The 12,478-nt window shown below is 45.4% G+C and overlaps 1 protein-coding gene across 1 annotated transcript; it reads right to left on the bottom strand.

Moving 5' to 3' along the window:
* Positions 1-1,473: 1,473 nt before the first annotated feature.
* LOC123161965 (protein STAR1) lies at positions 1,474-4,575 on the bottom strand. The gene is made up of 3 exons (XM_044579770.1): positions 4,368-4,575; positions 3,929-4,252; positions 1,474-2,173 (listed from the first exon to the last, which is right to left on the bottom strand). The coding sequence occupies exons 1-3, from the start codon at positions 4,381-4,383 to the stop codon at positions 1,731-1,733; spliced, it is 783 nt and encodes a 260-aa protein (XP_044435705.1). The 5' UTR covers positions 4,384-4,575; the 3' UTR covers positions 1,474-1,730.
* Positions 4,576-12,478: the final 7,903 nt, after the last annotated feature.

The following is a 12,478-nucleotide window of genomic DNA, read 5'->3' as shown; positions in this document are numbered from 1 at the left end:
CAGAGGTTCAGGGTTGTACACAACACCTTTAGGACATCAATGGAGACCATCTTCTGGTACTTCAAGCAAGTGTTGTATGTTGTTGGGGATCTCAGTGGAGAGATGATCAGGTCACCAACCGGTCGGACTCCTACCAAGATTCGCACTAGTCCAAGATGGTTCCATACTTCAAGGTGAGCACTTATAGTATGTAGTTCATGCCTTCATATGTTGTTATTGTTCTATAGTAGACTAACAACATATTGTAATGCCATTCCAGGATTGCATTGGAGCAATAGATGGTACTCATGTCACTACCAGAGTGCCGAGGTCACAAGCTGCAGCATACAGAGGGAGGAAGCACTACACAAGCCAGAATGTGCAAGCTGATGTTGACTTTGATCTGAAGTTCACATATGTGTTGGCTGGCTGGGAAGGATCAGTATACGATGCTAACATTCTCAATGACAGCACGAGTCGTCATGATGGCATCAACATCCCCGATGGCAAGTTCTACCTTGGAGATGATGACTATGCATGTTGGCCAGGTGTTCTTCCACCCTTCAAGAAAACTAGATACCATCTGAACGAGTTTGCCGGTAGGAACTATATCCTAAGACTCCTCAAGAACTGTTCAATCTCAGATACTCTAGCCTTATAGGGACTGTTGAGAGGGCCTTTGGAGCTTCGAAGAACAGGTTTAAGATCCTGGATCAGAAGTCATTCCACCCTTACCCTACCCAGCTGAAGCTTGTTCTTGCCTGTTGCTCATTCACAACTGGATCCTGCAATGGGGAGTTGATGAATTTGTGCCGGGGGAGGAAGATGTGACTCCTGATGAGGTGGCCAACTCCGGCCATGGTGTGGAGGCATTAGACAACGAAGCGTGAAAGAACAAAAGGTTGAAATGGGCTCAGGCAATGTGCGATAATAGAGGTCAGACAATGATCTGAAGCAGAAGAACGAGAGGAAGAAGAAGAAAGAGGCAGCAGAAGGAGGAGTAGGAAGCAACACATCAGCAGCAAAGGAAGAGGATGAGGATGAACTTGCACCTAGTTAGCATCACTGAACTTTTCCTATTCATCCATGTTGGCTCTTAATAATTTGCATTGTCATTTGCTAGTAGTTAGAATAAACTGTCATTTATTTCCTAGTTAGGACAAGACAATGATAGGTGTGTGTGGTAAGGTCACCACTAATGAGAAGTGATGGTCACATCTTTAGCCGTTTGCGAACAAACAACATGGTGTTTGTTTAATAACAGCGATGTTGGCAAGCGATGTTGGCAATCAAACACCGTGCTGACTAATTGATTCCCTTATGCATGAAGCCTAATGCAGGCAATCAAACTACATGCATATGTTGGTTTTTAGTCTGCGTTTGACCAACCAGACCCAAAACAGATATGTGAACCAAACGCGCCTCAAGTCGTTGCTCGCGCACCCTTCGGCGGAACTCCCATATTCAAAACCCTGCGTGGATTACAGAAGTTCAGAATTCTGCAACGGCATTAATAAAGATTATTGCACGAGTCTTTGTCTGCACACGCACTCCTGTCTGCTAGTCCATACGAGAAGTACATTTACGCACGTACAACAGCTCGTCTCCCATCAAATCGCGCACAGCGTTCGCCCGTCGTAGCAAGATTACAGCGGCATGACGGAATGAAGCAAGATTACAGCGGCGTGTCCGAATTAAGCAGAGGTCGGTCGAAACTGGACAATGACGTTCTCGGCAGCGAAACAAAACATTCAGCTGCTGAGCTCCAGGAAGCGCCGGGCCATGGGGTGCTTGGCCTCGGAGAGGTCGGACGGCGCGAGCACCTCCACGACCTCGCCGTCGACGACGAGGCAGACCAGGTCGGCGATCCGCTGGATCTGCTTCACGCTGTGCGAGACGATCACCGTGGTGAGCCCTCTCGCCGTCTTCAGCCGCACGATGGCCTCCTCGATGTTCTGCGTCGAGATCGGGTCCAGCGCGCTCGTCGGCTCGTCCAGCAGCAGCACCTCCGGGTCGTTGGCGAGGGTGCGGGCCAGGGCTACGCGCTGCGCCTGCCCCACGGACAGCTCCGACGCCGGCCGGGAGGACAGGGCCGGGTCGAGGTCGGACAGGCTCAGCAGGCTCTTCACCTCCGCCTCGCTGAGCTTCTTGCCGCGCAGCTGTGGCCCGTACCGCACGTTGTCTGCTACGCTCCCTGGAGCAGCACACGGGAAAACATAATCGTTCAGATTCCAGAGGTCTCCTTTTCTATGCATATATGTCAGTCATCAGCTAAAAATCCGAAACTTCTGTTCTCTTCTATATATGCATTGCCTATTTTTGCATCTTTGTTCCGTTACTAAATATAAGTCTGTTTAGAGATTTCAAAAGGGACTACAAATGGAGCAAAATGAGTAAATCTACACTAAAATATGTCCATATACATCCGTATGTAGTCTCTATTGGAAAAACTTATATTTAGGAACGGAGGAAATAATACCAAAGAAATTATGTAGCAGTGCGTATCAGTGTCAATTCCTTTTTGAAGAAAAAAATGTACCAGTGTCGCTTTATAAATAAGCTTTCTTGGTGCTTAACTCAATACCTGCAAAACTGTCGCAGCATTTAGCTCAAAGACAGCTTTAAATCAGTCTAATACGTGTTTTAGAATTTTTATTAGTCGGACAGAGATATTATACTACCAAGTGTTACATATTTATCTTTTCTTTGAAGCTTGGAACAAGTATAGCACACCGTTACTGGCCGCCACATTGGCAGTTGACATTGTGCACGTAATGTTCAAATGACGGTACCAAAGGAGTGCAATTGCGTAGTAAAATGTCGATCCAGTTGGACATGGACAAGGCGTGTAGAGTTCATAAAGTCAATGCTCTCCGCACCTAGTATGAAGTCATGGAAAACGTATTCAGGGTATTTTATACCTGCCTGGTTGAGTAATTTATGAAGCAGAATTTCGTTCTGCACATGTTACTTTCAATCAAGGTGGTCTGTCTGACACCTGAAAAAAGGTGGTCTTTCTGCATTGCCTTTGCATCTTGATAACATAACTTTTGAAACGATTTCAAAAAACTAAAAGTATAGATAACATAATTCACTAAGATAATTGTTCATTTGCATGCATGGCAATGTACCTGATGAAGGTCATAAGGGACAACAATCATATTTTACATCTAGGCATCAGATATCTCCCATCATAAAGTTATGCTTTATTCTAAACGAAGAACCATACTTCGCGGTTCTGCTTTCATCCTAGTATGTGATATGTTATAAGTAAATGTGAATGCTCAAGTGGCATCTTCAAAACAAGATTCGGCTAATCTTTGTCAATGGATCAAGCACTCCTGATAGCTTAGCAATAGCCTGTACCTCCCCCTAAAGTATATAAATAAAGAACTGCGGCAATGCACCACCATCATCATAAGTTAAATATCGATTCTCAGAAAATGCTGGCACAAAACATGCTTGCCCACCCCTATTATCCTCTGCCCAATACACTGGACAGCCCCTACATTTGTTGGGCGATGGTCAAGGTATAGTTTAATCGAAATTCCAAAGTTATCAGTAGGTTTTCAGATGATGTAGGATTCCTATGGTGTATGGTCTTAGGTTAATCACCGTTCGTTTTCTGATAGAACGCAAAAGTTTGCGTCTCCATGCACCGATAGAAAAAAGTTCATCACGATTCATGAGGTCCAAAAGAACCTGAAAGAATGAAACCTCTCCTCGATGGTCACCACCCACTACCTTTAGTTGATTGGCTCAACTTGATTAATGGTTACTGGTCTTGACAGGGATGTTCCCCACTTTTATCACAATCCAGCCATGGACCAGCTGATTTTACAGCAAGCAAAGGCTGCACTATGCAATTTCATCCCTTTGGGGGGAGCCAATCTGAGCATTTCAACCCTGCGACAGAAGTTCAGTAGCAAGGAGGCACGCACGCACATACCGTCGAACATGGCGGGGAGCTGGAAGAGCATGCCGACCTTGCGGCGGAGCGCGAGGACGTCCATGCCGCAGATGTCTGCGCCGTCGAGGGTGACGGCGCCGGGGGCGGGCTCCCAGAGGCGGTTGAGCGCGCGGAGCAGCGTGGACTTGCCGCTGCCGCTGGGGCCGATGACGCCCATCACCACCCCGCGCGGCACGTCCAGGTCCACCCCGCGCAGGATCTCCTCGCCGCTCGCCTCCGACCGCCGCCTCAGCCCGTGCACCCGTATCTTCGGCCCGCCGGCGGCGAGGCCGCCCACGTCCAGCAGGTGCTCCCTGCTATCACCTGCAAGTGCACGGCAACGATGGATCATCAGCCTTACAAAGTAAAAGAGTCTCACAATTGGACTGGATGGGTGTAGGAATCACGCATACATCTCGGGTTTGCTCTGTAGGATTACCTGAAGCTGAGCCCATTCGATCGTGGAGTGGAGGAGATGGCGGAAGAGGAGAGAAGCTCGCAGCGCAAGGAGCAGAGACGGGGAAGAGAGTGCGCGCCGTGTGGAGCGTAGCGTCGGATATGACGCGTCCCCTTTTATTATTAGCTTTTCCAAGAGAATTCGGGGCTCCAACCGAGGTGGGCGGCGGCTTTTTTGCGTGCCTGACTCACGAGAACGGTGGCATTCGGTGACGGCCGCCACCTCTCCACTGGACTGGGCTGGAGTCTGGACTCGTGTTGCTGGTGCGGAGGAACGGCGGATTTGCCGCAAATCTTACTTACCCTGAAATTTCGTAGATGTGTCCAGTATCTGTGTCTATCAATTTTAGAGCATCTACAGGACTTTACAAATTCAGTCTCTCAAACGCCGCGGACACGATGGACAATGACCGGTCAGGTCTTAAATTAGCTATTTTGTTTTCGTCTCTCTCATACTTCATCTCTTAGATCCGTACAAAACATGAAAAAATAATCATACGTAATACCCTAGCTACTCTTCGTTGTCGGAGATGTCCATGACGACGGTGCTCGGCGCCGGTTGGACGGACAGGTAGGAGGGCTCCGGCTCATTCTCCTCCTACTCGACCTCATCCATATAGGCGAGCACCTCCGCCTCCTCCGCGGCCTCGTGCGCCTCCATTTCCTGCAGGCGATGCCGCTTGGCCTCCGCAACCGACTCCAACCGGGGGGAATCAAGGATGGCCTGCTGCTCCGCCTGCAAATCCTCGTCGCCAGCGTCCCCCACATCCTCTCCTCCTTCTTCACCTCCTCCTTCAACTCCTCCTCCGAATCCACTTCATCCGGAGGTAACCCCGCGGCGGTCCGGGCTTCGCGCATAGCCCGGATCTGCTCAAAGAGCTCAATGTGGTGCTCTGGCGTCAGAAAGGGATCGCTCCATGTTTAAAATATGCCCTAGAGGCAATAATAAAGTGGTTATTATTATATTTCCTTAATCATGATAGAAGTTTTAATATTCATGCTAGAATTATATTGATTGGAAACGTAAATACATGTGTGAATACATAAGCAAATATCAAGTCCCTAGTATGCCTCTACTAGACTAGCTCGTCGATCAAAAGATGGTCAGGGTTTCCTAACCATAGACATGAGTTGTCATTTCATAACGGGATCACATCATTAGGAGAATGATGTGATGGAAAAGACCCATCATTTAGATTAGCATATGATCGTTCAGTTTATTGCTACTGCTTTTTTAAATGTCAAATACATATTCCTTCGACTATGAGATCATGCAACTCCCGGATACCGGAGGAATACCTTGTGTGCTATCAAACGTCACAAATATAACTGGGTGATCATAAAGATGCTCTACAGGTATCTTCAAAGGTGTCTGTTGAGTTGGCGTGAATTGAGATTCAGATTTGTCACTCCGTATGACGGAGAGGTATCTCTGGGCCCTCTTGGTAATACAGCATCACAAGAAGCTTGCAAGCAAAGTGACTAAGTAGTAGTTACAAGATAATGTATTACAAAACGAGTAAAGAGACTTACCGGTAACGAGACTGAACTAGGTATAAAGATACCGACGATCGAATCTCGGGCAAGTAACATACTGACGGACAAAGCACTAGTGGAGAAAAGGGATATAATCCCGGTTCGTTAGGCCCCTTTAGTGCGGTTCTGGAACAGGCAGTAAAGGGTGGGGACTAAAGCCCCCCCCCCCTTTAGTCTCGGTTCAGCACGAACCGACACTAATGGCTGTCCACGTGGCAGGAGCCAGCGCCCGGGGCTGGTAGGACCTTTAGTCCCGGTTGGTAAACCGGGACTAAAGGTTTAGGGGTTTTTGTTTTTATGATTTATTTTTCCTTTTAATTTCGTGTTTCTCATTTAATTCTTTTTCATTTGAAACATATTTTATGCTACTATATATTGTACATGTTATGCAATATATATATATATATATCATCGACTTTCTCGCACGACCATTCACGTGCGCGCGCGCGCGCACACACACACACAGATATATATATATATATATATATATATATATATATATATATATATATATATATATATATATATATATATATAAGTTGGTATATACAATTTCTGGTACAATTTGCATGCGGATCATTACATGGAGGCATTACTTCAGTAGCGGGTAATAGAATTCTCCTTTGGGATTTATGACCTGGTTGAGCAAAAATCCCGCTATTTCCTCTTAAATCGCTCGTACGCGATTGGCTGATAGGAACTGATCCTGCATGTTTTTCATCTTTAAAGAAGGAGATCAATATACATGTATTAGTTGTGTGTGTATATATTAAATAATGATGTAAAAGTTGTGAACGGTGTTCTGGCAAACGTACCAATTGGTCTCTGTCAGATTTGCTGCTTTCACACGTCATCATGCGAATGTTCTCGCAAACGTAGTATGCACATAAATCATTCTCCGACACATGCTTCAGGGCCTTTAATTGAATAGAATTCAATCAGATAATAATTAATCAAGCATGCTAATTAATGGTATTGAAACTAGAATTAAAGAGATGTTACCTAGCTAGCTAGTACTACTTAATTAATTACCTTGGGTCGATACCAGTGAAGCTTTTGTTTCCATTCACCATCAACATGTTTGATAAACTTTCCCAAGCCCTGGCCACCGGCAAAGAAAATGAATAAATGAGTTATTAATTAGTTGATATCAGGAAATGACGAACTTAAAGAGGCCGGCAGATAATTCGATAATGATTGAAATTACCTGTTGACCATCCCCTTCATGATTGCGTAGTCAGTATCTTTTTCCAGTAGTGAGTTGAGTACTTCAACTGTTCCCTCGCCAACTTTAATGATTAACAAGATCCAGTGTAAACTGCATGCGCACATGTTTGCAGCTCCTTGGCTTGAGCTCGAGCTCGACTTCTTTTTCTGTGCTTGAAATGACTTCTTGATTTGACGCTCATAGTCAGAGTCAACATGCGGGGGAGCTAGTGTCTTAGCCATATGAATGAAGTGCTCAACGATATGCTCAGGTACAATCTCCTTTGGTGGCGGTGGCAATTTCGGTCCAAAATGGGCATCCAGTTGGGCTCGCACTTTGGCTTCATTTTCCTCATCAGTCAGGTCGTAAGGCCGACAAGGAAGAGGCTTGAGGCTGCTTGGACCATATTGGAATCTCTTGCCACCTGTACTTGTACGGCTCTCTTCCGTTGTTGCTTAGGCGGCGGAGACGGCTGATGCGGCGCCTGACAACTTGGAGGATGAGGACTGGGATGACGCGGTGCCAGACTTGGAGGAGAAGAAGTGGGCTCAGGCGACGGTGCCGGACTTGGAGGAGGAGTGGGCTCACACAGCGGTGCCCGACTTGGAGGAGCAGGAGTGGGCTCACTCGTTGGCTAACTTGGAGGAGCGGGAGTCTGTAGAGGCGGTGGCTGACTTGGAGGAGCTGCAGTTGATTGCTGACGCGGTGGCGGACTTGGAGGAGGAACCGACGGACGCGGTGTCGGTGGCCTTGGAAAGACGACGCAATCCTTTTTCTCCATAGAATGATACGATGAATGGCATGTCCCAGTGTGCGCTGGTCGTCACCTCCAGGAATGTCAAGCTATAGCCCCGAATATTCTGCCACCACTTCATCAACCGCGACACAAGCATAGGCAGTTGGAATCAGATTGCAATGAAAGGTTGCTTCAGGGGGATTTGTATAAGCAACATCGTCCGCCACCTTGATGGATATGTTCTTCATTTTGAAGTGTAGCTCACAATTAGTGTTATCCGTGATGTCATCCACAGGGTATCTATCCAGCATTGCCTCATCGCCCGGGGCAGAACCCATGCTTCTGCCACTGCTGAGACCCCCTTCCCTGGCTGATTTCGTCAATCTGCTGATGTTGTCGCTGGAAAGCGAGTGCCAACTGCACATGTGCGGATTCTAGGCCTTGAAGGCAGTCTGCTTCCTACTTCCTATGCTCCTCCTCCATCTTCCTCTTCTTCTCCTCCGCCATCTTCTTTCTCGCACGACTTTTGTAGTCGACGTTCCAGTACATAAACCCCTCATACCACGGAACAACGCCCATGCCTCGTGTTCTTCTCGGGTATTTAGGGTTCTTGAGGGTGCGCGTAAGCTCGTCGTTCTCTTTGTTAGGCGTGAACACCCCCGTGCGTGCCTCTTCTATTGCAACAAGTATATTGTCGGTGGCGTCTTTAAGACTTTCTCGCTCCAAAACCTCACCTGTGTTTTGGTCCAATGAGCCCCCATGCACAGAGAACCAAGTCCTGACCCTGGGGGGCTAGCTCAATGTAACTGGAGTGACCCCTGCATCCCTCATTTGTTACTCAGAGAGATCCCAGTTAGGCCGGGCCACCTCGTAGCCACCTGGCCCCAGCTTATGGTGACATATCTTCTTCGAGGCATTGATCTTGTTTATTCTGGACCGTTCCTGAGCTAATGTTGATTCCTTGAATTTCACAAAAGCATCCCAGTGATCTCTTTGCTTCTCCAGTGTTCCCTTGAATTTTGGAGTCTTCTTTCCTTCTTCGAGGTACTTGTTCCATACAGTTTTCTTGTGGTTGTTGAATGATATCGCCATCTTCCTAAGAGCGGAGTTCTTGACTTTCTCCACATCTTCAGCTGTGAAATGATCTGGTAGCGTGAAATGTGACATGAGAGATTCCCAAAGCCGATCTTTTGCTCTTTTGTCCACAAAAGTAAGATCTGGACGGTTTTTTGCTGGCTTCTTCCATTCTTGAATGGAGATCGGGATTTGGTCCTTCACAAGAACTCCGCACTGGCGAATGAACTTGCCCGCATTCTTCTTAGGCTCGATCGGGTCACCATTAGGTTTGATGGCATCGATGTTGTACTTTACGCCTTCCTTCAATTTCTTGGCCGGGCCTCGCACTGTCCTTCTGCCTTCTCCTGATTTGCTCGATCCGGAGGGCTGAAAGAAGAAATATTAATTCGCTAATATATATACAAATCAATTAAAACATGTGATGGATCACCGGATGCCTGCTTATATAAATATACCTCGCCGGTGTTTGCTATTTGAAGATCATCATAGTTCTGGACTTCGTCCATTCGGTCGTCTTCATCGAATATCATATCATCAGCCTCCCCGGTATTGTTCAAATATTGTGAGCCATCATATTCTTCATTCTCATCTGGCCGGCTTGGGGAATGTATGATCTCGAACATAGCCTCTTATCCTTCTCTGCCGATATTGTCCACCATAGTTTTTATTTAACTAATCCAGAAGAAATATAAAACAATTTAGTACGCATATCCAATAATACTAGATAATTGATATGCATCTCGAATAATAATAGATAATAGATATGCATCTCGAAAGATAAAACTGAATCATAGTAGATAATATGCATCATCGAATATAATCTCGAATACATCATCTCGAATATTATCGAATAATATAATCTCAAATACATCATCTTGAAGATCTCGAATACATCACTCTAGCTAATGTAGATCGAATACTATCGAATAATCTAGTTGAGTCGCGGTGGACACCCAAAGAGAAGGAACCACCACATGATCATAGCTCCAGTGAGATCCCTGAAGAAGCTGTCGGGTATTGGAGAACCTGACGTCCAACGCAACCATGTAGCAATAGACGTGCTCATCCTCCTCCCTGACAAGGTGACGTACCACCTCCTTGGGGGATGCCAGCCTCCGCACCAAATGTGGCCCATGCTCCCGCCACCAAAGAAGCTTCGGGTCAACGACGGGACCCGAGTTCCTCACCAAGATGTGCGCCCCTGAAGGTAGCACCTCCCAGTGGCAGCCCGGCGGAGCCCAGTCCCGGACATGGTGCCTCTGAAGCAGGACGTCATCGCGAACGGGTAGACGGCAAGGATGCGGGTCGGGCACCGTTGACCTCGATAACAAATTCTATGAAAATATGTAACATTTTTTAAATATGATCAAATGTTGCATATGTCAAAATTCAAACTTTGACATATGATCAAATGTTGCATATATATGTCAAAATTCAAACTTTGACTTGTTCAAACTTTGACATATGACGAGCTAGCTAGCTAATTCGATCATCTAACATTAATATATCTAGCTAATTCATCTAACATTTGACAAAAGTATAAAAACTAATTAATTCATCTAATTAACATGCATTAATATATCTAATTCATCCAACTAAAAGTAAAAAACTAATTAGATCATCTAACATTTGACATTAATCTAATTCATCAAAAAAATTGACATTAAACTAACATTTATATTTACCTAGCTAATTCTCATCTAACATTTCTATAACTAAAAGTGTAAAAAACTAAAAGACAGAAAAACAGAAAATAATGTGTGTGTGTGTATTGTATGATTGTGTGTGCGGGCTCGAGGGCGGCCATGGCGCGGCAGGGGGTGGGTCTTACAGCGGGGCGAGGCGACGGGGACGGGCGCGGCGACGCGGCGACGGCGCGACGGGGACGACGGGCGTGGCGACGGGGCAGCGACGGGGACGGCAACGGCGACGACGTGCGACGGGGGCGGCGACGGGGACGGCGACGGGGGCGCGTGACGGGGGCAGCGATGGGAGCGACGATGATGTCGATCGAAGCGAAGGAAGAAGAGGGAGATGAAAAACTGAAAATTTGCATAAGTGTTGTTTATATACAAGGCACCTTTAGTCCCGATTGGACTAAAGGTCAATTTTGGTCAGGCCAAGCGGCGGGAAGCCAGGCCTTTAGTCCCGATTGGTGGCTCCAACCGTGACTAAAGGGGGCCTTTAATCCCGGTTGGAGCCACCAACCGAGACTAAAGGTGTGCGCCGGTGCAGGTGCGGTGTGGGCAAGTTTAGTCCCACCTAGCTAGCCGAAGCGCGCCCACACCAGCTTATAAGCCCTGCCGCGGCTGCTGTCTCGAACTCCTCTCTAATGCAGGCCTTCTGGGCCTACCTCTGATGCGACGCCCTGTTGGAACTACTGGGCTAGCGGGCCTGCATCCTGGCCCAACTACAGGTTGGGTTTCTACTCGTATGTAGTCTGTTGTGGCCCAGTAGGCGGGCTTTTTTTATTTAGATTTTTTTCTTTTCTATTTTATTTATTTTCTTTTATTTATTTCTGAGTTTTTTGATGTATTTAGAGTTTCTTTATGAATATTTTTCTTTAGGTACAAAAAATTATAAACTTTCTGTTAGTGCATGTAGTTTTCAAATTTGAATAGTTTAAATTTGAATGATTGGAAATTTATGTGAATCACTAGTTTGTGAATAACTTTACTTTAAAAATAGATTTTCCAGTGATTCTTTTTTCTTATGTTTAATATTAGTGTGTTTTATCATTATATTCAATTTGTTAATACTTAGGTTATTTAAAAAATGAAATGCCTTTGTAACAGATGAGTTTTCGTCCGAAACCATGACACTTCAAAAGAGATTGTTCATTTTGTACATGAAGTGCATCCAGTTTTTGCCGTAAGTCTCTCAACTTTTTAACACATTCTATTTGGGTGAAATAATGATACTGTGCCAACTTTCAACCTTTTCAGGGTTCATTTGTAGTGCTTTTCAATTTTAGGGTCATTTAGCTCAAAAAAATCAGTATTCAGCAAATGAAGTCATAAAGGATTGAAAATTGATGATGTGGCTTTGAATGGTGCATATTGAACGCAAAAAAATTATGGAGTTGAAATAAGTTTAAAAAATGAAATGCCTTTGCAACAGATGAGTTTTCGTTCGAAACCCAGATACTTAGAAAGAGATTGTCCATTTTGTACACGAAGTGCATCCAGTTTTTGCCATAACCCTCTCAAATTTTTAGCACATGCTATTTGGGTGAAATAATGATACCATGCCAACTTTCAACCTTTTCAAAGTTCATTTGTAGTGCTTTTCAATTTCATGGTCATTTAGCTCAAAAAAATTAGTAAATGCATGAAAATAGCAAATAAAGTCAGAAAGGGTTGAAAATTGATGACGTGGCTTTGAATGGTGCATACTGAATGCAAAAAAAGTCTGGAGTTGAAATAAGTTTAAAAAATAAAATGCCTTTGTAACAGATGAGTTTTCGTTCAAAACCCAGATACTTCGAAAGAGATTGTCCATTTTGTACACGAAGTGCATCCAGCTTTTTTCGTAACCC

Source organism: Triticum aestivum, chromosome 7B (genome assembly GCF_018294505.1).
Source record: "Triticum aestivum cultivar Chinese Spring chromosome 7B, IWGSC CS RefSeq v2.1, whole genome shotgun sequence".
In the NCBI taxonomy this organism is placed as follows: domain Eukaryota; kingdom Viridiplantae; phylum Streptophyta; class Magnoliopsida; order Poales; family Poaceae; genus Triticum; species Triticum aestivum.
This window is presented reverse-complemented; position numbering and strand designations above follow the sequence as displayed.

Coding starts and splice junctions, on each gene's coding strand:
- LOC123161965 (XM_044579770.1), bottom strand. Junction 2,174..3,928: donor GCTCCCCGCCATGTTCGACG/GTATGTGCGTGC, acceptor GTGCTGCTCCAG/GGAGCGTAGCAGACAACGTG.